The 27,654-nt window shown below is 39.1% G+C and overlaps 1 protein-coding gene across 1 annotated transcript in view; it reads left to right on the forward strand.

The window, feature by feature from the left end:
• Positions 1-27,654, forward strand: part of FRZB (frizzled related protein) — an 82,744-nt gene that overhangs the window by 27,226 nt on the left and 27,864 nt on the right. The window contains exons 1-4 of the mRNA XM_089916599.1: positions 1-11,135; positions 11,370-11,511; positions 15,770-16,568; positions 23,515-23,562. The exon at positions 1-11,135 is cut by the window's left edge and continues 27,226 nt beyond it. Coding sequence (XP_089772725.1) covers positions 16,091-16,568; positions 23,515-23,562 — 526 coding nt within the window. The 5' untranslated portion in view covers positions 1-11,135; positions 11,370-11,511; positions 15,770-16,090. The remainder of the gene's footprint in view (positions 11,136-11,369; positions 11,512-15,769; positions 16,569-23,514; positions 23,563-27,654) is intronic.

A 27,654-nucleotide genomic window follows, 5' to 3' on the forward strand; every position in this document is an offset into this window, starting at 1 on the left:
AACAAGATAAAACCGCAGAAAAACAACTAAATGAAGTAGAGATAGGCAACCTTCCAGAAAAAGAATTCACAATAATGGTAGTGAAACAAAGACCTAGAAGAATTAAACAACAAAAAACTGAGATGAACAATACAATAACTGAAATGAAAACTACACTAGAAGGAATCAATAGCAGAATAACTGAGGCAGAAGAACGGATAAGTGACCTGAAGACAGAATGGTGGAATTCACTGCTGTGGAACAGACTAAAGGAAAAAGAATGGAAAGAAATGAGGACAGCCTAAGAGACCTCTGGGACAACATTAAATGCAACAACATTCGCATTATAGGGGTCCCAGAAGGAGAAGAGAGATAGAAAGAACCAGAGAAAATATTTGAAGAGATTATAGTCGAAAACTTCCCTAACATGGGAAAGGAAATAGCCACCCAAGTCCAGGAAGTGCAGCAAGTCCCATACAGGATAAACCCAAGAAGAAACACGCCGAAACACATAGTAATCCAACTGGCAAAAATTAAAGACAAAGAAAAATTATTGAAAGCAGCAAGGGGAAAACAACAAATAACATAAAAGGGAACTCCCATAAGGTTAACAGCTGATTTCTCAGCAGAAACGCTACAAGCCAGAAGGGAGTGGCATGATATACTTAAAGTGATGAAAGGGAAGAACCTACAACCAAGATTACTCTACCTGGCAAGGATCTCATTCAGATTTGATGGAGAAATCAAAAGCTTTACAGACAAGCAAAAACTAAGAGAATTCAGCACCACCAAACCAGCTCTACAATAAATGCTAAAGGAACTTCTCTAACTGAGAAACACAAGAGAAGAAAAGAACTTACAAAAACAAACCCAAAACAATTAAGAAAATGGTCATAGGAACATACATATCTATAATTACCTTAAACGTGAATGGATCAAATGCTCCAACCAAAAGACACAGGCTTGATGAATGGATACAAAAACAAGACCCATATATATGCTGTCTACAATAGACCCAGTTCAGACCTAGGGACACATACAGACTGAAAGTGAGGGTATGGAAAAAGGTATTCCATGCAAATGGAAATCAAAAGAAAGCTGGAGTAGCTATACTCATATCAGATAAAATAGACTTTAAAATAAAGAATGTTACAAGAGACAAGGAAGGACACTACATAATGATCAAGGGATCAATCCAAGAAGAAGATATAACAATTATAAATATATATGCACCCAACATAGGAGCACCTCAATACATAAGGCAACGGCTAACAGCTCTAAAACAGGAAATCAACAGTAACACAATAATACTGGAGGACTTTAACACTTCACTTACACCAATGGACAGATCATCCAAAATGAAAATAAATAAAGAAACAGAAGCTTTAAATGACACAATAGACCAGATAGATTTAATTGATATTTATAGGACATTCCATCCAAAAACAGCAGATTACACTTTCTTCTCAACTGCGCATGGAACATTCTCCAGGATAGATCATATCTTGGGTCACAAATCAAGCCTCAGTATATTTAAGAAAATTGAAATCATATCAAGCATCTTTTCTGACCACAACGCTATGAGATTAGAAATGAATTACAGGGAAAAAAACATAGAAAACACAAACACATGGGAGCTAAACAATACGTTACTAAATAACCAAGAGATCACTGAAGAAATCAAAGAGGAAATCAAAAAATACATAGAGACAAATGACAATAAAAACAAGACAATCCACTATGGGACACAGCAGAAGCAGTTCTAAGAGGGAAGTTTATAGCTATACAAGCCTCCCTCAAGAAACAAGAAAAATCACAAATAAACAATCTAACCTTACACCTAAAGAAAGAAGAACAAACAAAACCCAAAGTGAGCAGAAGGGAAGATATCATAAAGATCAGAGCAGAAATAAATGAAATAGAAACAAAGAAAACAATAGCAAAGATCAATAAAACTAAAAGCTGGTTCTTTGAGAAGACAAACAAAATTGATAAACCATTAGCCAGACTCATCAAGAAAAAGAGGGAGAGGACTCAAATCAATAAAATTAGAAATGAAAAAAAGTTACAACAGACACCGCAGAAATACAATGCATCCTAAGAGACTATTGCAACCAACTCTATGCCAATAAAATGGACAACCTGGAAGAAATGGACAAATTCTTAGAAAGGTATAACCTTCCAAGAGTGAACCAGGAAGAAACAGAAAATATGAACAGATCAATCACAAGTAATGAAATTGAAACTGTGATTAAAAATCTTCCAACAAACAAAAGCCCAGCACCAGATGGCTTCACAGGTGAATTCAATCAAACATTTAGAGAAGAGCTAACACTCATCCTTCTCAAACTCTTCCAAGAAATTGCAGTAGAAGGAACACTCCCAAACTCATTCTATGAGGCCACCATGACCCTGATACCAAAACCAGAGAAAGATACTACAAAAAAAGAAAATTACAGACCAATATCACTGATGAATATAGATGCAAAAATCCTCAACAAAATACTAGCAAACAGAATCCAACAACACATTAAATGGATCATACACCATGATCAAGTGGTATTTATCCCAGAGATGCAAGGATTCTTCAATATACGCAAATCAATCAATGTGATACACCATATTAACAAATTGAAGTATAAAAACCATATGATCATCTCAATAGACGCAGAAAAAGCTTTTGACAAAATTCAACACCCATTTATAATAAAAACTCTTCAGAAAGTAGGCATAGAGGGAACCTACCTCAACATAAGCAAGGCCATATGTGACAAACCCACAGCAAACATCATTCTCAGTGGTGAAAAACTGAAAGCATTTCCTCTACAATCAGGAATGAGACAAGGATGTCCACTCTCACCACTGTTATTCAACATAGTTTTGGAAGTCCTAGCCACAGCAATCAGAGAAGAAAAAGAAATAAAAGGAATACAAATTGGAAAAGAAGAAGTAACACTGTCACTGCAGATGACATGATACTATACATAGAGAATCCTAAAAATGCCACCAGAAAACTACTAGAGCTAGTCAATGACTTGGGTAAAGTTGCAGGATACAAAATTAATGCACAGAAATCTCTTGCATTCCTATATACTAATGATGAAAAATCTGAAAGAGATATTATGAAAACACTCCCATTTACCATTGCAACAAAAGGAATAAAATACCTAGGAATAAACCTACCTAGGGAGACAAAAGACCTGTATGCAGAAAAGTATAAGACACTGATGAAAGAAATTAAAGATTATACCAACAACAACAAAAAAATAAAATAAAAAAGATTATACCAACAGATGGAGAGATATACCATGCTCTTGGATTGAAAGAATCAATACTGTGAAAATGACTATACTACCCAAAGCAATCTACAGATTCAATACAATCCCTATCAAATTACCAATGGCATTTTTTATGGAACTAGAACAAATCATCTTAAAATTTGTATGGAGACACAAAAGACCCCGAATAGCCAGAGGAGTCTTGAGGGAAAAAAATGGAGCTGGCGGAATCAGACTCCCTGACTTCAGACTATACTACAAAGCTACAGTAATCAAGACAATATGGTACTGGCACAAAAACAGAAACATAGATCAATGGAACAAGGTAGAAAGCCCAGAGGTAAACCCACACACCTATGGTCAACTAATCTATGACAAAGGAGGCAAAGATATACAATGGAGAAAAGACAGTCTCTTCAATAAGTAGTGCTGGGAAAACTGGACAGCTACATGTAATAAAATGAAATCAGAACACTCCCTGACACCATACACAAAAATAAACTCAAAATGGATTTGAGACCTAAATGTAAGACCAGACACTATCAAACTCTTAAAGGAAAACATAGGGAGAACACTCTTTGACATAAATCACAGCAAGATCTTTTTTGATCCACCTCCTAGAGTAAAGGAAATAAAAACAAAAATAAACAAATGGGACCTACTGAAACTTCAAAGCTTTTGCACAGCAAAGGAAACCATAAGCAAGATGAATAGACAACCCTCAGAATGCGAGAAAATATTTTCAAACGAATCAATGGACAAAGGATTAATCTCCAAAATATATAAACAGCTCATGCAGCTCAATATTAAAGAAACAAACAACCCAATCCAAAAATGGGCAGAAGACCTAAATAGACATTTCTCCAAAGAAGACATACAGATGGCCAAGAGGCATATGAAAAGCTGCTCAACATCACTAATTATTAGAGAAATGCAAATCAAAACTACAATGAGGTATCACCTCATTCCAGATAGAATGGGCATCATCGGAAAATCTAGAATCAACGAATGCTGGAGAGGGTGTGGAGAAAAGGGAACCCTCTTGCACTGTTGGTGGGAATGTAAATTGATACAGCCACTATGGAGAACAGTATGGAGGTTCCTTAAAAAATGAAAAATAGAACTATCATACAGCCCAGCAATCCCACTGCTGGACATATACCCAGAGAAAACCATAATTCAAAAAGACACATGCACCCCAATGTTCATTGCAGCACTATGTACAATAGCCAGGTCATGGAAGCAACCTAAATGCCCATCGACAGACGAATGGATAAAGAAGACATGGTACATATATACAATGGAATATTACTCAGCCATAAAAAGGAACGAAATTGGGTCATTTGTTGAGACATGGATGGATCTAGAGACTGTCATACAGAGTGAAGTAAGTCAGAAAGAGAAATACAAATATCGTATTTAATGCATGTATGTGGAACCTAGAAAAATGGTACAGATGAATCAGTTTGCAGGGCAGAAGTTGAGACACAGATGTAGAGAACAAACGTATGGACGCCAAGGGGGAAAAACTGTGGTGGGGTGGGGATGGTGGTGTGCTGAATTGGGCGATTGGGATTGACATGTATACACTGATGTGTATAAAATTGATGACTAATAAGAACCTGCAGTATAAAAAAACAAACAAGCAAAAAAAAAAACAACTAACACCAAACTTTCTTTGGGTTATTTGTATGGAAATATGTTAACATAAATGTTTCAGACATTACATGAAATTTCTAAAAATCTTATATGTTCTGATATAATGTTATAATTCTAGCTATTATTCTATTATAATTCTAGAATTATAAGTCTAGTTATTACTTTAAAATGTATATCTTAGAAATAACTAAATTTCCTTGTCAATTGCATTATTATGAACTTTCATCAAATCTTTAACCGTGGTCATTTTTAAGTCTTTTGTCATTTACAGACAGTTCTGGGTGTACTCTGATGCTTTTGCAAAAATGTTCCTATAAGAGGGTTTCATCTTCAAGGAATTCATGGAAAAGACCGACAAGTACAGGTTTCTGATAACTAACTATACTGCTGAACTGAACGAATAAGTATTTTCAGAACTCTAATGGAAAACTGATGAATTCATAAAAGTGCTAACAAAAGATCAAGATGAAAAAAAAATTAATTACATGGGACTGAGTGAACTGATGAGGATGATTATAATTTTTGTGACTCTCTGTTTGAATAAAAATAAATTATTTACTCTTGTGTTCGTTTAATAATATTGTATCGATCAGTCATACATTCAGAGTAGGAGTTGGAAATTATAATCTTCCTGTCTTTCTTTATCATTTCTGAGAGATTCCTCAAAGGAGACAGGTTTTACAAGACAAATTTCCTAAGACAAAACCAATCTTGGCGTTAAGATCTTCACTAATTATCATCAGAATGAATCAAGATATCAAGGGAATCAATGGAATAGAATTGAGAGTCCAGAATAAACCTTTACATTTATGTTTAACTGATATTTGACAAGAATGCCAAGACAATTAAATGGGGCAAGAATAATCTTTTCAATAAATAGTGCTGAGACAACTAGACAGCCACATGCAAAAGAATGAAGTTGGACCTCTTCCTTACACCATGCATAAAAACTAACTCAAAATAGACCATAGACCAAAATACAAGAGCTAAAAGTTCTTAGAAGAAAACAGGAGTAAATCTTTGTGACCTTGGGTTACTCCAATCCTTCTTAGATTTGATGCTCAAAGCACAAAAGGCAAAAGAAATATTGAACTTCAACATTACAAACTTTTCTGCTTCAAAGAACACAATTAAGAAAATAAGAAGACAAACCATAGAAGGAGAAAAGGTATTTGCAAATTATATATCTGATAAGGAACTTGTACCTAGACTGTATTAAAAACTCTTACAAATCAAAACAACATAAAACAAAGCAAACAAACCAAACCAACAATGACAAACAACCCAATTAAAAAGTGCAAAGGATCCAAAGAGAGATTTCTCCACAGAAGATATACAAATACACAGCCAATAAGCACTTGAAGATATGCTCAACATCATTGGTCATTAAGAAAATACACATCAAAACCACAATGAGATGCCACTTCACAGCCACTAGGATGGCTGTAATAAAAAAGATATATGATATTAAGTGTTGGGAAGGATGTAGAGAAACTGGAAACGCTTATATGTTGCTGGTAAGAATACAAGATGGTGTAGCCACTTTGAACACAGTTTGGCAGTTCCCCAAAGGTTAAACGTAGAGTTACCATGTGATCCAGCAAGTGCACTCCTAGGTATGTAGCCAAGAGAAATGAAAACATATGTTCACATAAAAACTTGTACAGAAACATCATAGCAGCATTATTTATAATAGCCAAAGAGTGGAAACTTCTGAAATGTTCATCAACTGGTAAATGGATAAGCAAATGTGGTATATCCATAAAACGGAATATTATTCAGCAACAAAAAGTGAAGTACTGACATATACTACAACATAGATGAACCCAAAAACATTTTGAAAGGTGAAAAAAGCCAGTCACAATGACCATATATTGTATGATTGCATTTATATGAAAAGGTATATGTAAGTCCAGAATAGGCAAACTATAGAGACAGAAGATAGATTAGTGGTTGTCTAGGGCTAGAAGGCTTGGGGGAAATGGAGAGTGACTGCTAATTGGAATGGGTTTCTTTTTGGGGATGATGAAAATGTTCTAAAATCTGTTGTAATGGTGGTTGCCCAACTCTGAATAATCTAAGACCCACTGGATTGTATACTTTAGAAGAATGAAGTTTATATAATTTATGCAAATTATATCTCATTACAGATGTTATAAAAGAAATCTGGGGGATTGGCATGATACTTAGTAGGTAAGGTACTTATATTAAAGCACACCTCACTGTCCTAATGAGCACTGTGCCATTAGGCACAGTGTAAGTTTTCATGTGGAGGCAATGCAGGGTCAAGAGGAAGAGCACGGGTCTTACAGCTGGATTGTCTGGATTTGAATCCTGATGTGACCTCTTATTAAGTTGTGGGGTCTTGGGAAATTATTTATTTACTCTGTGGCTCAGCTTCCTCATTCCTAAGTGAGAATAATGTTACCATGTTATGAAGTCGTTGTGATGACTGAATGAATTAGATGTTTTTATGGTGCCTGGCACATAGTGAATCATAGTAAATGCTATATAAATATTTATTATTATTATATATAGTCCACAAAATTCAAAACATAACTTTTTGGTGCTGACTGGATTCCAACTCTTTCTGCTTCCAACTTAGTGAGTAAACGTATGAAAAAAGGAGCCAAAGTTGGAATAAGGAAAAATGGATTTCTAAGGGACAGATTTCAGACAGATAATAACAACAACAAAAACCCAGGAAAAGGAAAACAACATCGGCATTTGCCTCCTCATGTTGCTACATTCTAAGAAATAATACCTTGTTTCTGTGAAATATGATTAAATATATCTCAAGAAAGAGGCAAAATATCTGCATTTACCTTTTGAGGGCTTCAATTAGAAAATTCTCTAACTACTAAGTCAACTACTGAGTTACTAAAGTTGTTAGCATTGGGTGGTTCCCACGATTCTGGCCTGAGCTGCACTATAATGATCCAGTTATTTATGATGGAAGAATGGAGAGAAAGACTGAAAGAGTATTAGTCAAAGGTGGAGTTATTTTTTTTTTTTTTTAAAGGTGGAGTTATTAACAGGTGATGGGAAGAGTAAGATAGCTGAGGGCCAACCTGAGGGTCAAGGGCCTCAATTAGAAAGGATCATGGAGGAAAATGGCACAGGGTAATTAATGGTCTTGGATTAGCAAGAAGTTCAACAGGTCAGGATTCTCACACGGGGCAAATTAGTTGATTAGTGATATAAGGGTAATAAGCCTAGTCCCAGGAAAGGTCCTGTTAACACCAGGAGGATCCGTGTTAAGATTTAGGATCTTTACACTGGGTAATTTATTTTGAAGTCTCTCACTTTTTTTTTTAAGTGTTTACAGTAATCATATTGCTGGTTGTGCTGTTATTTTTATTCTAAGAGCGTTGTATGTATGCTGTGGGATAAAGCAGATAAGTATTTATTTATTCATTTATTTGGCTGTGCTGTGTGGCATGCAGGATCCTAGTTCCCCAACCAGGGACTGAGCCCATGTCCCCTGCACTGGGAGCACAGAATCTTAACCACAGGACCGCCAGGGAGGTCCCTGAAGTCTCTCACTTTGAATGTAGAAATCTTTCAATACCTACTTCTGATATTCTGATGAGTATTATTACTCTTCAAAACTGAAAAAAAATTTTAAAAATTCATTGGCTTTAGTAATTGATATAGTTGCCAAGTTGGCAGATACATGTTCTCATTATTTATATAACCATGGAAGAGACCGAATCGTCTTCCAGGTTAAATACGATATGTGTAACTCACATTTAACAAATCACAGATGACAGAAGACTAGCTGGGTTATCTGACCATGAAATGAACCCACGCCCTTGGCAGTGAAAGCAAGGAGTCCTAACCACTGGACTGCCAGGGAATTCCTGGGTTATTGCTTCTTATTGATTTTTTTTTGCAGGATTTCTAATCTTGTGGGGATCATTTTAATGCCATTTTCTAATGTGGCCTTGATGGTCACCGTCAGTTGCTCAGTTGTTTACATCATAACTCAGGTTGGGATGACCTGTGTGTTACTTGACTTCTCCTCTGCCACCATAAGAGGGGGAACTGAGGAGTAAATTAAGACTTCCCCACATATGATAAGATGAAAGATGCCGCAAAACATGGAGGTCTATTCTAGGGTGAGATGATAGAAAGGGTATTCTAGAAATCATCTGCAGTTAAATCTTGTCAAAGGGAGATTAGAAAGAAATCCAGGATCATCTAGGCTTCAATTGACATTAGACACAGGAAGTGCCACAGGGTGAGGTTTCCTTGGATGTGTCCCATACCTTCTCTTCTGGATTCCCAAATCCTTTTAAGCTGTTTGGAAGGTTTGCAAGATTTTAAGGGATTGTGTAAACTGAATACCATTATGTTTAATTATCATATAAACTTTATATAGACATTGGTGTTTCCAAATGGATGAAAAACATACACCTTCAACAGAGAAGGATGGTGTAAATAGGAAGAATATTGAACCGGGAACCTTTAACTACCATTAACTGACTTCATGACCTTACATAAGTGATTTTTTTTTTTTTTTTTTTTTTTTGCGGTACGCGGGCCTCTCACTGTTGTGGCCTCTCCCGTTGCGGAGCACAGGCTCCGGACGCGCAGGCTCAGCGGCCATGGCTCACGGGCCCAGCCGCTCCGCGGCATGTGGGATCTTCCCGGACCGGGGCACGAACCCCTGTCCCCTGCATCGGCAGGCAGACTCTCAACCACTGCGCCACCAGGGAAGCCCTACATAAGCGATTTTAACTCGAGTTTTCTCTTCAAATTAAGATATGGAAGGCTGAGAGGTGAGGGAGGGGGAACAGGTGGGTGGGCTATATTGCTGAGGTTCATGTCTTTACTAAGATACTATGGTTCTTTCTGGAACTTCTTTGAAGCTGGATCTATTGTTCTTTTGTTACAATGGGGGTGGAGTGGTGCTGTTTTCCTTTAGAAAAGTACATTAGGGTCAGAGAGCCAGCTGATTTTATTGTCAGGCCTCACTGGGGCTCTGAGGATGACATTTGAATAACTAACAGAGGCAACTAGTCCTCTCTTCTTTCCTACCCCTTTTAGCTGTTAGGCTGCTCTACTGAAATTTTGTTTCAAGTAAGAGAAGATAACCAGGAGATAAAATCATGAAATCTTTATAGCATGTAAAGAGTTTACTAAAGGTAAATCAGAGCTTAATATCTAGTTCAAAACGGTGATACTCCAAATGTCCCTGGAGAGCAGTATCAGCGTCACTTGGGAACTCATTAGAAATGCAAATTCTCATGCCCTACCCCAGACCCACTACATTAGAAACTCTGGATGAGGCCCAGTAATCTTTGTTTTCAGAAGCCCTGCAGGGGACTCTGCTGCACATTACAATTTGAGAGTCACTGCCCTAATGCTGATGTAGCTAACAGGTGGGAAGCTTTTGTTGGATTGCTTGGAGACTGGAAACGTGAGATCTTCCTAAAGAGGAATTACTAGGTCTGCAGAATAGCTTGGGTAGAGGCCATGAAGCAGGAAGGAGGCCAAAGCTTTGCATTCTATTCCTGGGTAGCAGAGCCAGAGGCTGACCGCCAGTGTAGCCGTGTTCAGAGACCCAGAATCACAGAGAGTCCTGTTTCTCCCATTTCCCAGCTCCTTTCTGCCCAGGAAGAAGTATGATTGTTGTAATTGTGAAAAGAGCATGGATTCAAGTCCCACTTCTGACAGGCCCTTAGCCAGCTGTGAGAGCCTTGGGAAATGACTTCATTTCTCTGAGCCTCAGTTTCTTCATCTTTCCATCTTTTTTTTTGCAGTACGCGGGCCTCTCACTGTTGTGGCCTCTCCCGTTGCGGAGCACAGGCTCCGGATGTGCAGGCTCAGCGGCCATGGCTCACAGGCCCAACCGCTCCGTGGCATGTGGGATCTTCCCAGACCAGGGCACGAACCCGTGTCCTATGCATCGGCAGGCGGACTCTCAACCACTGCGCCACCAGGGAAGCCCAGTTTCTTCATCTTTGTAACCAATACCTCTGGCAAAGCATGGTGTGGTTTATGTGCCTCACACATAGTAGGTATTCAATAAACACTAGTCCCCCTGCTCCCCGGGTACTTAGGGCTGATGCTCACTTGTTGCAGAATGAGATTGGCTGCAGTCGCTCTTACTGGTCAGTGTCTGAGCCGCCCTAGTTGTTAGTTACTTCACACGTCAGCCCTGCATATTTCCTTATAGGACAGAGGTGGACCGTCTTACAAACCACAGCTGGGGTAAGTTTAAAGTGTATTTAACAAATGAAAATTATGTTAATGTTTAAATTATTGACAAAACAAGACATTGCAAAATTTTTTTTAATTGTTCAAACTTAAATTTTGGAAATATGGCTATTTCACAGTGATAACCTCTAGCAAGATCTTTTTTTAATTGTTCAAACTTAAATTTTGGAAATATGGCTATTTCACAGTGATAACCTCTAGCAAGATCTTTTTTTGATGTCTCCACAGGAACCCTTATCAGGAACTTAAATGGAATGGTACTTACCATGGTGCCATGAGGCATTATAAGAAGACTGATTGGCCATGACTTGGTCTGGGTGTAGTTCCTAAGCAGCTGTCGAGCCCAGAATTGACCCACAGTCCCAACTAGGTGAGTTCTAAAAGATCACTGTAGCTATGCCCATCAAAATATCATTTAAAAGCTCCAATTCTCCAGCCCCTTCTGTGTGGCCTACCGATTATCGACTTTGAAATTTCTTCACCAGATAGGGAGAAATGTCTAAAGCAATCATCTGTCTTTCATGTAGCCCAGGTGCAGTTTTACAAGAAGATCAGTGTTCTGTCAGTTAAACGCTGGTTAAATAAAGTGGTGTAGAATAGAACATAAGAGAAACAAATTACCAATGACCTATTTCCTCTGGGGCACCCGGTTTCAGCCTTCCCTTAATTTTCTCTAGTGTGGGCCTGTTTGAAGGCACTCAGTTGTTTTTTTTTTTTTTTTTGCGGTACACGGGCCTCTAACTGTTGTGGCCTCTCCCGTTGCGGAGCACAGGCTCCGGACGCGCAGGCTCAGCGGCCATGGCTCACGGGCCCAGCCGCTCCGCGGCATGTGGGATCTTCCCGGACCGGGGCACGAACCTGCGTCCCCTGCATTGGCAGGCGGACTCTCAACCACTGTGCCACCAGGGAAGCCCAGGCACTCAGTTTTGAGGGTACAGCTCATCTACTAGTGGAAACAATGCCATATCTCATTTGTGTTTCCTTCATGATTGTATAGCCTACTTTTCAAACTTGGCTGTCATAATTTACTGTTTGTATTTTACTTCTCTTTAATATATGTATATTTTAATATTTAAAATATTGCATTCCAAGTTCCATCAGCCAACATTTCTCAAATGACTATTTCAAAAGAAATAGAAGATGAAGTCTCTTCTTTAAAAAAAAAAAATCATACATGCTATTTAGGAAGGCACAGCCCACCCAGATGAAATAATGAAGATTTTTTTTTTGAAGCAGTCAATTGGCAAGTGCTAAAGAATAATTTGCAAAAATGAATGATGTTCAAGGGGAACTAACTAGAAAAATGATCAGAACCAGGCAGGGTACTCAAAAAGGCTTCTGGTGGCCAATACGCACATGAAAAGATGCTCAACATCACTAGCTATTAGAGAAACACAAATCAAAACTACAATGAGGGACTTCCCTCCGGAGCCTGTGCCCCGGAGCCTGTGCTCCACAAAGGGAGAGGCCACAACAGTGAGAGGCCCGTGTACCGCAAAAAAAAAAAACTACAATGAGGTACCACCTCACACAGGTCAGAATGGCCATTATTAAAAAGTCTACAAATAACAAATGCTGGAGAGGGTATGGAGAAAAGGGAACCCTCCTACACTGTTGGTGGGAATGTAAACTGGTGCAGCCACTAGGAAAACAGTATGGAGGTTACTTAAAAAACTAAAAATAGAGTTACCATATGATCCAGCAATCCCACTCCTGGTCATATATATATATATATATATATGGAAAAAAACCTATAATTTGAAAAGATACACAAACCCCTATGTTTATAGCAGCACTATTTACAATAGCCAAGACATGGAAGCGACCTAAATGTTCATCAACAGATGAATGAATAAAGAAGACGTGGTACATATATACAATGGAATACTACTCAGCCATAAAAAATAATGAAATAATGCCATTTGCAGCAACATGGATAGACCTAGGTATTATCATACTAAGTGAAGTAAGTCAGAAAGAGAAAGACAAATACTGTATGATATCACTTGTATGTTGAATCTAAAATATGACCCAAATGAACTTATTTACAAAACAGAAACAGACTCACAGACATAGTGAACAGACTTGTGGTTGCCAAGGGGAGGGGGCTTGTGGGAGGGATGGATTGGGAGTTTGGGATTAGCAGATGGAAACTATTATATATAGCATGGATAAATAACAAGGTCCTACTGTATAGCACTGGGAACTATATTCAATATCCTGTAATAAATCATAATGGAAAAGAATATGAAAAATAATATATATATATATGATGGTATCACTTTGCTGTATACCAGAAACTAACACAACATTGTAAATCAACTATAGTTCAATAAAGAAATAAATTAAAAAAAAACCGAAACCCAAAAAGGCTTCTGAAATTTATTTTAGGTTTTGATAAAGAGAAATTTGGATTATAGAAAAGTTGTGAGGATACATGTTAGACAAAGGGGATATTTGACTTATGTGCAGGGGAAGGCAAACACACTCTATTTCAGATAATTGTAGAAACATTAAAACAACTGGCTCATTTTTTTTCCCTCATGCTGTTAAGACTTAAGATGAACAGGAAAATATATTTATCAAACAATCTATTATATCTACTCCTCACTTCTTCCTTCTAGTTTATTGAAAATTCCACCTACATTTTCTTTACAGAGCCCCCCCAAAGGCTCTATTATTAACTGTTTTTATATTTGTTTTTTTCCCTAAATTTTACTTACTAAATCATTTTTCATCTAATTCATTTATATAATTTTTGGCTTTCTTTTGTTAAATGACACTAAATAATTGTAGGCCAGGCAAAGTTGGTATACTCACTTAAATGACTCCCTACCTGCCATCTGTTGTTTTTTCTTTTCTCCTAAGTGGAACAAACTTCCTTCTGAAATAATTTACTGCAGTCCCAAATGGCTGTTTATGGTCATTTTAGAGATAAAATTCCATAAACTCAGGTTAGCACTGACATTTTATAAGTGCTGTCAAGTCAATGCTGGGGAATGGAAACCATCTCACTTGGTGCTCTAAAGTGGAAGCATCTTTTGTCTGCTTATTATTGACTGTGATAAATGGCTGGATTAAAGCAGCGAAATGTTTCACTGATGCAGAGCAAAGGTGACTTCCTGTTTTGTTTTAGGGTTTGTTTCCTTCTCTTCTCAATGAAGGCTGTGTTTTCTGACATTCTGCGATCCTTTTGCTCAGTAATTTCCCATTGAAAGGGCAGAGTAGGAGTGCCTCTGTAGGTCATTCATTTACAATTTGCCCTGAAAAGGGAGGAAGGGGGAGAGGGAGGAAAAGAGGCGGCTCATTAGTGGAAGGAGCAGACCAGGAGGGGATCTGTTTTCCATTTTCTTTTCTAGATTGAGCTCATTTGGTTGAAAAGGGTTTTATTGTTGTCATTATCATCATTATCATTACCAGTGTAGTGTAATTTTCCTACACATCTCTCAAGTGTTAGGTGAAATTATTGGTGAGAAGAGTTAATAAATGTCATTTTATTTTAGTGAGTAAAATCGGAAAAAAAAAAATGCCCAGGTACTTTAAAGCTATTTTCAATTCGAAGGTTAAAAAGCAAAACTCAAAAGTTTTAATTCTGCAGGGCAAAGGAAAAACAAAATATCAACAACAACAAAAAACCCACCCATATCTTGCTTCTGGTGGCCTATTTGTAATTATATAGCGTTTCTTCTCCTTGTATGAAAGGCGATTTCCCTCCACCTAGTTACTCAAAATGCAGACCTCTGTAGTCAGGAGCTCTGGGTTGATAAGGCTCCAACACCGCTGCAGGGGTCCCTGTTTCCTGCGACTTGGACATTGAGTGACGTTGCTTAAGTCTTCCCCCCTCAGGTCTGACTTTCTGCAGAGCCGGTGATCACAGAGGTGAGGCTATAGTTTGCTTAAAGGAAATATCTCCAGGGAGCGTGGGGCTCGGGTGGGTTCCCAAGTGGGGAACTGGGGGCACTCCTTCGTGGGGATTTGGGGTGGGCTCTTCAGTGAGAGGCCGGGGGCTCTCCTTTGGAGCCGGGGGTGGGGGGCTGACGGGGTGCTCCCCTGTGTGTGGGTAGGGAAGAGGTGGTCGTCTCAAGTCTGCTCTGTCTTGGGTTCTCGCATCCTCACTGCTTCTCCAGGCTTCCCTTTCCTCCGCCTCCAACCCACAGACCTCTCTCCGGACCCCTCACTCCCTTCCCGGGAAGGGGAGCGAGCGCTGGAGGGCTGGGACTGCACCGGGGCGGAGCTGCCTGTCGGGTCAGTAGGTAGGAAAGTGAAGAGCAGAGGGTCGGAGCCACAGACCTCCCGTCGAGGCTCCTCCTGCTGGTGCCCTCCTGCCTGCGGCTGACTGGCCGCAGCTCACACCAAAAATTGGACCTTCTGCTCAGCCTACGAGACTTGCAAACTCTTCCTGCACCGTCCTCCCGCATTAGGAGTCCTTGCCCTCTGGTTCCCCCCTCCCCCAACCCCCCTCTGGTCCTCCTCCTCACTTGGGAGAATTTCATGCTTCTTTTAGCACCTTTTTGTAATGCAGGGGAGGTGACACCCCAGAGCTCCAACTACCTCAGCTGAATTCTACTTTTGTTTTTATTTCTCCCTCGCTTCCTCTTGTTTTCCTCTCATCTGATTCATCTGCGAAGTCCGATGCTTCTTCCAGAGGGAGCGAGGAATAAATAGATGCTGCGGCCCCAGAAGGCTTAGACATCGGGAAAGAGCAGCCAGAGCTGCAGGAGCGGCAGGAGCGGCAGGAGCGGCAGGGGCGGCAGGGGCGGCGGCGGCTGGAGCTCGGCGAAGCTCGTGGTACCCCATTGGGGGAATTTGATCCAAGGAAGCTGTGAGATTGCCGGGGGAGGAGAAGCTCCCAGATCATTGTGTCCACTTCCAGGGGGGAGGAGGAGACGGCGGAGCGGGCCTCTTGGCGTCCTCGGCACTGCTGCACCCTGCCCCGTCCCGCCGGGATCATGGTCTGCGGCAGCCCGGGAGGGATGCTGCTGCTGCGGGCCGGGCTGCTCGCCCTGGCTGCGCTCTGCCTGCTCCGCGTGCCCGGAGCGCGGGCGGCAGCCTGTGAGCCCGTCCGCATCCCCCTGTGCAAGTCCCTGCCCTGGAACATGACCAAGATGCCCAACCACCTGCACCACAGCACCCAGGCCAACGCCATCCTGGCCATCGAGCAGTTCGAAGGTCTGCTGGGCACCCACTGCAGCCCGGATCTGCTCTTCTTCCTCTGCGCCATGTACGCGCCCATCTGCACCATTGACTTCCAGCACGAGCCCATCAAGCCCTGCAAGTCTGTGTGCGAGCGGGCCCGGCAGGGCTGTGAGCCCATCCTCATCAAATACCGCCACTCGTGGCCGGAAAGCCTGGCCTGTGAGGAGCTGCCGGTTTATGACCGCGGCGTGTGCATCTCTCCCGAGGCCATCGTCACTGCAGACGGAGCCGGTGAGTCCTGACACTGCACAACCTGCGGCGCCCCCTCCCCCCCGCCCAAGCGCGTCCTCCAGCCGCTTACTTCTTGGAGTCCTTGTTACTCGCCTTTACTCTCTGATTTCTGTCTTTTCTCTTTGGATCACTTCTCTTAATGTCTCTCTTAATTACTGCTCTGTCGAGCACCATGCCTTTTTTTCTCTCACCTCATCACCCTTCCAACGGATGCACTCTATTTCAATAGGCGATCTGTCTTTCTAAAACACTCAGTTCCCTCCGCTCCCATCACACTTCTACTCAACACTGCCCCTTCGCTTCTTCTTTATGTGTCCAAGTAACCACATCTCCTATAGTGATGCTTTTTTCTTACTTTCTTAATTTGTTTAGAATCACTTAACTTTCTTGCCTGATTCTCTTGCATTCTCAGTCATCAGTTTTCTATATTCCTTGTGTTTAGCTACTTGTCAAGATTGTATGGTGAAAACAGAGAACTGAAGAACTGTTTTCTTCTAATCGTTAAAAATGCCAAGATAATTCCAGTAACCTTACTCCAACCCGCAGATGTTAGTGGTGTGTGTTTGCGCAACATCCAGTTTGAGCAATTACCTTCACCTTAAATTTCCCCCTCCTTTCAATGAGATAAATTGTTCTTCCATTCCAGACTGAAATAGCTGGGAAACATTGCCATCCACTGCTAATTAGCTCCTGAGACTTCCTGCAGCCACAGAGCTGGCGGAGTGAAATTGCTGGGCTCCTTTCACATTCCCACATGCCTTCAAGTCATTTTGTAAATGACATATGGATGAAAGGAGTTATATTTAAGGCGTGTTATCATCATACACTCATGTAATGTTATTTTTAATCTCACCCCTTATCCCACTCTTAAGCTATGCAAATAATTTGTCTTTGATACTTTATTTTATGCCCTTTCTCTGTGTGCATCAACCACCGGTTCATTTCAATCTTTCCCTACTGTAAAACTTTATTGCAGTTCTACAGTAAATGGAATCGATCACAAGTTGTTTTCTCACTAGTGTTTGGTCTAATTAGGGAAGTCATAACTCTTAAGACCCCAGCTAAATCTAGTTCATTATAGTCTGTTTAATTCTAACTCAAAATCATTCCTACCAATCACCCAAAACGTGAAAATTTCACCCTTCATATACTTTAAATATAAACCCAATCTTTTATGATTGGTCCTCTTTCACACCCTCCCCAGATCACCTCTGCCCTTAGATGTGATGTCTTTATACCTCCTTCTCTGTTCATTTCTGGGGCATCAACTTTTTCTTCTGCCTCTCAACTTGCTCAGCCTAAGCTCATGTCCTTAGTCCGTTTCTAGGTAAAATAGTTCTTGGTGGTCCGGGAATTGATTTGGAAAAATTGCATTCTGTGCACATTGACCCACTTAACATACAGTGAGTGGGGAGGGGAAAAGTACTTGTACAAAACCAAACTGAACAGAAAGATTTCCAGAGATTTTTGATGGTCACCTCAGTTTATCACCTTTGACTACCCCTATAGTCGTCTTGATTTTAATGACGAACCAACAACTGGTTGTTTAAAATAATCAAAAAGAAATGTATTTCTTATTAATCTTTGGTCTAAAAGAGCACTCTTGAGCTTTTGTACTCATTAACGTTACAGGCTGTGCAGACACTGGGAGAGCTCAGTTGCTGCCCTGGTCTGCCAGACGCTTAGATTAGTTAAATGCTGGTGCTCTTCTCAGGCCAAGGGCTAGGAATAAGGTGGCCGTGGTTCACACTGAAATGCATTCTTCCTCTTGCTCTGAAACTTCTCTTAGAGATGCACCTCAAATGAGAGAGGTTTGGCAAGGTTAATGGCTCTCAAAAGCCATGGTCAATATGAATGGAAAGCAGTTTCCTTAAGTGTCCCTTAAGTTGCCTATCATCAGACCAAATGTAGAACAATTGCCTCATTGAAGCCCTCAAATAGGACATGCATGGAAACAATTTGTCAGTCCATGGAACCCGATTGCTAAGCTGCTTTCAAATGCCATAATGTGCTTTGCTGACAGCATCCTTGCTAGAAAAAGAAGTAGGGGTAGGTGGCAGTTGGAACTGTATTTTAGTGATGTTCTCCCTTCCCTTTCCCTTTACCATAACCCTCAGTGTGAATCAGAGACTGTGGCAGGAGGGAGCTGAAGGGGAGGTGGGGAAGGGGAATGGAATGGTGGATTCCAAGGCCAGCTTGCTGAAAATTACACTCCCTATCCTGGGTCAAACTGTCAGGCACCTGGAATTACTTAGGAACTACCACATGTGGCCAGTTTAATTTACGATGCAATATGCTCCTTGGTTCAGTGGGATATGGTAGTTCACAAAGCAGGGTTTTTTTTTTCCTTCCTCTAGGTATAAACAGAGTTCCTATGTCTTATGCCTAGAATCTAGCAGAATATAAAAATGAGGTCTCCCTGAATAAAATGGAACCACCTTTTACTTTCCTTCAATGTCAAGAGGATTTTCAAATCCTACCATTCACTCAGATCTGTTCCCCTGTAGTACATTATGACTCCACCAACAAGTTTAAGGACATTTTACAAAGCAAAATCTTATTGAAATGAAATATTGCTTCAAACTACTTTTTGTTTTGAAATATTAGGGGCAAACATATTTTTATAAAGAAAAGATCGTATCTTCCTGATTATTACTAAGAAATTCACATGAAGTTTATTCTTTTTCCACATTTTATATTTACTAGAGAGTTGAGACTGCATGTACACCTGCTTTATCTGAGAATTCAGTTCAATTTAGTCATTCAGCCAGTTAATTAAGACATTAGTCAAATCTTTAATATTGTATAGTGAGTAAAGGGTATGTGCTTGGAATGGGGCAGACTAGGTAGGTATTGAATCTTGACTCTGGCCTCATACCAACTGTTACTATAGGAAAATGATATAACCTCTCCAATTCAAAGTTTTCTAATCTGTAACATGGGGACGTACTGCCTACATCCCATGGACATCTGGTACATAGTAGGTCTTCAACAAATTGCTGCTGTTGCTATTTTACCATTATTATCATTGTTATTCAAATTGATTTTTTGTTTGTTTTTTTGGACAAACATGGTCTGTTGGTAAATGCAGATACGGCCTAGATCTTTATCAGTTCAACTCTGGGAAACAAGCTTCACACTGAGAACTAACTGGGAAAGCAGATCTTATTTCTCCTGAATATAAACTTAGTATTTCATTGTACACAAATGGACCTGGACCTCAGGCTCAAGAACAAATCCCTTTGGGAGCAATAGGTATAAAGAATGAGTCTGATGGATGTCTGTTAGTTACAAATAGTTTATCTCAGAAATGTAGACGTTGAGTGTTTAAGAAAATGTATGGTATGATAGTTAACTGGTGTTTATACAGCCTCCTGGTTTGCCATGCCAAGGGCTTTATAATCGCTCCTCAGTCATTGCTGCTTTTTGTTGTCACCCCAGCTCTTGCCCAGCACATTTCTCCCAGCCCTCTCTCACCTGGCAGAGCTGTGCCAACTTTCACATGCATGCACTGCTGTTTAATCATTTCTCCACTTTCTGGGGAACAGGCAGCCTTTTCTTTAGCCCTGTTCTACAAATATTTGAGGGGCCAAATACCAAGAAGGGAGAATTATTTAGTGTGATATGAGGAGGAAAATGGAATGGAAAGGAGAAATGGACATTTTAGATTAAGACTAGAGAGAAAACATGATTCTAAAGCTTCTTCATAATGTAAAATATCGAAAGGCACTCTGGATGGGGTAGAGAAGAGTATTTTAGAATGTGATGATATTAAATTCTATTTATAGCTAACACAATTATCAGTGGTAATGGAATCTTATGTAGTTTCCAAATTGTATTTCAATAATTCACTTTTATCTTGTTCCCACAAAATTCTAAATAGTTGTTTGCTATAAATAGCAAAAATGACTAAGTTATATTTGTCCTTTCCCCTCCTACTAGGTGTATCAAAAGAGGAGACCAAGAACCACCATACAGAGTTTTAAATGATTAAGAATTGGCTATATATCCTCAGTTTAAAGACCACCAGTTTTAAAGTTATGGGCCCTTAGTTGGAATCCCAGATTTGCCATTAATGTTGTACCTTGAGCAAGTGATTTGACTTTAACATTGAGATTGTGAAGAACAAAAAGAAATATTCATGTGAAGTGAATGATAAATCGTAAATCAACATTAATGTGATTGGGAAGAGGACGTGTCATTCTCAGAACAAGAATCATTGGCGGGCACAGAATAAGAACTAACAACACCTAGTATGTTCCAGGTGCTGTTTTAAGTGGGCAGTGCATATTAATTTATTTAATTCTCATAATAACTGCATGGTAGGTATAATACTATTACTCTTATCTGCACAAAGGGAAGCTGAAGCATCTAGAGAAGTTAAGTGCACCAAGTCCATAAAGCTATTAATAGAAAGAAGATTCAACAGGACCTGTTCTAAGCTATATTTCCTCTCTTATGAAGAAATAGGTGATACTAACTGTACAGAGAATCTGTGTCTTTCAACCATCAGATTTCAGTTAAAGGAACAAGTTTTCTTCATTGCATTTCAAAAGCCCATTTATATATGGCCTAAGAGAATAGAAGACAGTCCTGGACAATGGATTCCAAGAGATAAGAGACAAGTACTTCTCTGCACTTCTGAGACAGCAGAAGACATACATTCCAGACTCTCCTGTCTAACCCTGAGCCCCTCAGTCTCTGCAGGCCCCAGAGTGAACTCATCATCTCCTTACCTTCATACGACTATTCTCTTCTAGTATTTTCTATATTGTTAAGAGGCACCGCCACACCCATACTCCAGGCCTGGGAGTCAGCTTTGCTTCCACCCTTTTCTTTATCCCCCACATTCAATAGGTATCAAGTGCTATTAGATCTACTCTGAATCCAGTTCCCTCCCCTTCTTCCCTAATGGTACTTTCTTTGTTTTGGCCTCACCATTTCTTCCATGCATTATGGAGCTAGAATGATAATTGGCTTGCTGACCTCCAGTATGATGCCTCCCTATTCCAACAGGGTGATCTTTCTGAAGTACAAATCTGTTGTTTAAAATCCTTTGATATCTGCCTCTAGTCTTCATGATTTCATGCCTTCTTACCTCTCTAGTTTCCTTTCTCTCTGCTTACACCACTCTATTAGCCCCACTGGAAGACTTGCAGGTCCTTTGATGAGTCCTGTGGTTTCTCACCCCAGACCTTTGCATGTGCTATTCTCTATTTGGAAAACCCTCCTTTCCTTCTCCAGCTCTTTTTTAAAACTCTTCTCCTGGAAACCTCTATGACCCCTACCTGAAATCCTTGGGGCATTAAAACCTACTAATAATACCCACTATTTTAATTTAGGATAATTTTGTTAGAATTCCTAAGTTTAACTTTCTGAAAACATTTTTTTGGATTATTTATGATCAGCAAACTTTGGTTTTCTCTCTTATAATTCTAACAATTGATGTCTAAGCACTTAAAAAAGTGTAGAAACATTTTCCTGTGAATAAGAGTAAAAGAAGAAAACCAAGCTCCCAGGTTCAGCTGCTTCAAAGGGGTTTTCTTTTTCCAAGAGAAGAATTTTATCTTTCAGTTTTATTTCAACCTTTTCACATTAAGCAATTATTTTAAATGTGGATCAATATACTTTTTTAATTTATGGAGAGATCATCTTTGTATAAATCATATGCATATTATCACATGAATATTAGACTTATTCAAGAATAGAATTCATAGTATCTGACCTGAGTGGAACCAAACATTTTAGAATCAAGTCTTTGTTGCCTAATTATCTATATTTTTATTTGGTGACTGCCATCTTTCCTAGGATATAGCTTTTTTTCTTATTTTTTATTAATTTTTTTGGCCACACTGCAGGCTTGCGGGATCTCAGTTCCCCGACCAGGGATTGAACCCTAGCCACAGCAGTGAAAGCCCAGAATCCTAACCGCTAGGCCACCAGGAAACTCCCTAGGATATACCTTTTAAAATACCAGCTAATGATTACTAAGCCTGGGAAAGTAATTCATTAGTTGTAATTTTGGGTGTTATGTTCTAAAATGGTATTACCCCTCCTTGTTTAATTTATTCATGATATGACCTGTGAAGAAAAAGGACAGAGGAAGAACATTATTTTCTATTAGGATAAACAGAGGCATTAAACTCATTTAACATAAAGTGTTAATACAAATGTAAAATGCTCGTGTAAGTGTACTGAGTTGAAGTGTAAGAACATATAATTAGGTACAGCATAGTGCTTTGCTGGGGCACTCAGTGTTATTCATTAGAGGCTGATTTCTAAACTAGAACAAAGAAGAACTTTACATAATTACCGTTTTCATTACCATTTATCATTTTATCATTTTCTGGGATTTGGGGATCATGAAAAGAGTTGATGGCACATTCCAATTATTACTGTGTCTGTTAATTGCACTGGCTTGAGTAGTCCCCTGGATGGTAGGCTTCCTTTATGCAAACGAACTGTTTAGTGTGCAGTTAACCCAGAGCACAAGAATGCTTTCTGCATGCTTTCCTTAAGCACTAAGAATTAAAATGTATGCCAGTGAAGTGTGATACATCTGTTTATTGAAGAGGTGTATTTAGTTCTTTTAGCCATCAAGAAATGTGTTGGGTGAATACCTAATATATTCATGGGCTTTAAAGCTACAGGAAGTTTTTGTGAAACTCAGAAACTTTGTTTGTTAAATACTGAAATAGTATGCACAGTTGATGAAGATTCAAAAGAGTATATCAACTGTCAATCACATGAAAGAATACATTGTGTCCTTATTTGACCTACAAATGATAGAGTGTCAACCTTACAACACTAACAAGAATCAATTTCCTTGAGACACCTGGGTTCTTACCCAAATCAACTTGTGACTGAATTAGATTTTAATATGGGAATTCTTGAAATAATAATGAACATGTTATGATTCTTACTTTATTCTATCACCTCCTTTCAGATTTTCCTATGGATTCTAGTAATGGAAACTGTAGAGGGGCAAGCAGTGGTGAGTATATCACTATCTTCCTGGTTTTCTTTTGTTGTCAGATTAGTCTTGATGTTACCTAGATATTCAAATCTTATTTGGGGAAGTTTGTGTCTTATATTTGCAAAGTAAACAAATAAAAATATTTATTTGTATTAATTTTATTTTTTAAATTAACATGGTAAAATTTGATCTTTTGTTTTGGTGTATAGGTCTATGAATTTTAATGCATATTTAGATTTGTGTAACTACCACCACAATCAGTATACGTAACAGTTCCACAACCTCAAAACAAACAAACAAGAAAACCCCAGTTCCCTTGAGCTTCTCCCACCCTTAACCACTGGCAATCCCTGATCTGTTCTTCATTGCTATACTTTTGTCTTTTTGAGATTGCCATATGTGGGATGATAGAGTATGTAAACTTTGGACATTGGCTTCTTTCACACACAAAATGCCTTTGAGATTCATCTAAGTTTTTTTTTTTTAATTTTTATTTATTTATTTTTGGCTGCATTGGGTCTTTGTTGCTGCGCGTGGGCTTTCTGTAGTTACGGCAAGTGGGGCTACTCTTCGTTGCGGTGCGCGGGCTTCTCATTGCGGTGGCTTCTCTTGTTGTGGAGCACGGGCTCTAGGCACACAGCCTTCAGTAGTTGTAGCACGTGGGCTCAGTAGTTGTGGGTCGCGGGCTCTAGAGCGCAGGTTCAGTAGTTGTGGCTTGAGGGCTTAGTTGCTCCGCAGCATGTGGGATCTTCCCAGACCAGGGATCGAACCCGTGCCCCCTGCATTGGCAGGCAGATTCTTAACCACTGTGCCACCAGGGAAGCCCTCATCTAAGTTTTTGCATGTATCAATAGTCCATTCCAGTTTGCTGCTGAATATTTTATTACTTGGATGTATTACCATTTGTTTATCCATTTACATCTTGAAGGATATTTAGGGTGTTTCCACTTTTTGGCTATCATCGACCAAGCTGTTATAAACATTTGTGTATAGGTTTTTGTGTAAATGTAAGTTTTCATTTCTCTAGGGTAAATATCTAGGAATATGATTACTGGGCTAAATGATAGAGGTATGTCTAACTTCATAAAAAACTGCCAAACTGTTTCCAAAATGACTGTTCAATTTTGCACTAGCAATACTTAAGAGTTCTAGGTGCTCTGCATCTATGAATGGCTTTAGTTGCATCCTGCAAATTTTGGTAGGTTTTATTTTGATTTTTCTTCAGTTCAGAATGTTTTATAATTTCCCTTGAGATTACCTTTGTGATTCATGCCTTACTTAGGATTGTGTTGTTAAATTTGGTGCCGTTTGGAGGTTTTTCTTTTCTTTTTATGCTAATAATTTTTTATTCTAATTCCATTATGGTCAAAGAATATAATCTGTATGATTTTAATCTTTTAAATTTGTTAAGATTTATTACATGACCCAGGATATGATCTATCCTGGTGAATGTTTCATGTGCACTTTGGAAATATATATTCTGGTGTTATTGGGTGGAATGTTCTTTAAATGTCAATTAGATTCATTGATTGATACTTTTTTTTAGTTCTTTTATATTCTTGCTGGTTTTCTATCTACTACATCTATCAGTCACTGAGAGAGAAATGTTTAAGTCTCCAAATATTGTGGATTTTTCTGTTTCTTTTTTCAGTTCTGTCAGTTTTGTTCCATGAAGTCAAAGGTGATATTATTTGGTGTGTACACATTTAATATTTTTATGTCTTATTGGTGAATTGACCCTTTTCATGATGCAGTGTTCCTCTTTATCTCTGGTAATTTTCTTTTTTCTAAAGCCTATTTTGTTTTACGTTAATATAGCTACTCTAGTTTTCTTTTGATTAGTGTTTGCAAGGTGTATCTTTTTCTATCCTTTTACTTTTAACTTACCTACATCATTATGTTTTAAATAAATTTCTTCTAGACATCATATAGTTGGTTTTTTTGTTGGTGTTGGTTTTCTATCCATTCTGTCAACCTTTGTCTTTTGATTAGTATATTTAGATCATTTACATCTGCTGTAATTATTAATATCTTTGTATTCAGAGCCACTATTTTATTTGTTTTATGTTTGTTCCCTCTCTTTTTCATTCCTGTTTCCAATTTCCTAGCTTTCTCTTGGGTTATTTGAATGTATCTCTCTCTCATTCTCTCTCTCTCTCTCTCTCTCTCTCATGTGCACATGTGTACACACACACACAGACACAGCCATGTATGTGTCTGTCTGATATATATATATATATATATATATATATATATCTGTTTCCATGAGACAATGTAGTATTCTCTTTGAACCATTCATATTTCTTTCAAACATTAAATATGTTTTAACCGGCTTAAGAGGAGAAAAATAGCCTACTGTATTTATACAGATGTTTATAATTTGTTCTTCTTCCTTCTTCCCTGATGTTCTAGTATCATTTCCCTTGTGTCTGAAGAACTTCCTTTATACTTCTTTTAGAGCAGTTCTGGTGGCAGCAGATTCTATCAGTTTTCCTTCATCTAAAAATGTCTTTATCTCATATTCATTCCTGAAGGATATTTTCATTGGATATAGAATTCTGGGTTGGCAGTTCATTCAGTCCTTAAGAAATGTTAGTTCATTTACTTCTGTCCTCAGTGTTTCTCATGGGAAATTGGTTGTCATTCAGATCGTTGTTCTCCTGTAAGTAATGCATCAGATTTCTCCGGTTGCTTTCAATAGTGTTTTCCTTGTCTTTACCTTTTAGCGGTTTGATTACAGTATGTCTGGACATTGATTTCTTTGGGTTTATCCTGTTTAGGGTTAATTGAGCTTCTTGTATCTATAAGTTTATACCTTTTCTCAAATTTGGGAAGCTTTCAGCAATTATTTCTTCAAAAAATATTTTATACCACATTCTCTTCTACTTGTGAGTTGATGATGATATGAATTTTAGACCTTTTGATATTTCCCACAGGTCCCAGAGGCTCTGCTCATTCCCTCCCAGCCTTCCTCTGTTCTTTATATTGGATAGTTTCTATCGGCCTGTCTTCAAGTTTACTGACTCCTGCCTTAGTCCTCTCCATTCTGCTGTTGAGCCCATCCAATGAACTTTTAAATTTCCGTTATTGTAATTTTCAAAATTAACATTTCCTCTTGGTTCTTTATTATATCCTGAATTTCATTGTTGAGACTTTCTATCTTTCCCTTCATTTCAAGGGTATTCACCATTACTTTTTGGGGAATTTTTATAAAACTGCCTTAAAATCATAGGTGGATAATTTCAACATTTGTGTCATCTGATTGTCTTTTCCCATACAGATTGCGATTTTCCTGGTTCTTCATGGGCAGAGTAATTTTTTATTAGATCCTGGACATTTTGAATATTATGTTCTAAGACTTTGGGTCCTTAAAATCTTATGGGAAATGGTGATATTTTTGTTCTAGCAGCAGTCTACCTAACTGGGTTAGGCTGCAAATTCTGAGTAGTCTTCTGTGGGTTGTGATTTCAATATCAGTTCCACTTCCAAAGGCATTTGCAGTGCCTTTCAGATCTATCCCATGTGTACACTACTCAGTGGCCAGTGTGAGATCAGGGCTGTGATTTATACCATAGTCGAGTTTTCAAAGTCTATAGTATACTGTTTAGTGTCAGATTCACATATACCCAGGGGTGAGCCCAGCAGTTCATAAGTATTTTTATGGGATCATTTCCCAAGCTCCTCCTTCTCTGTGATTGCCTTAGTACTTTTCTGTTCCTTGGGGGCTCCCCCTTATTGTCCTTTGGCCAGAAAGCTGGAGCTTTATTTATCCCACTCTGTGATATACTTCCTGTGACTTCTTCTGTATCAGGGGCCAAGTGGTGGAGGACAAAGCAATGGGGGTTTGTCCCAGTCTCTTGACACCACATCAGAAAGGAAGGTTCCCCTCCATCGGCATTTTAGGCTTCCAAGGACCTCCCTTGCAGCAGCTGTTGCTGCCACCACTGTCCCACGATTGCTTCAGAGATGGGGATAGAAGAGAATGGAGTGTTAGGAGACCATTTCTGACTTCCTGAGTCAGAACCAGGGGGCTTTTCCTGGAGGACTCTGCATGATACTACTTCCTGGCTGTGTTGAAACCAGGCTGGGAGGTACCAGAGGTGGAAAGAA

The sequence above is a fragment of the Delphinapterus leucas genome, chromosome 8 (genome assembly GCF_059928025.1).
Source record: "Delphinapterus leucas isolate spDelLeu-1000000601 "Yukka" chromosome 8, BTC_Dleu_Yukka2, whole genome shotgun sequence".
In the NCBI taxonomy this organism is placed as follows: Eukaryota; Metazoa; Chordata; class Mammalia; order Artiodactyla; family Monodontidae; genus Delphinapterus; species Delphinapterus leucas.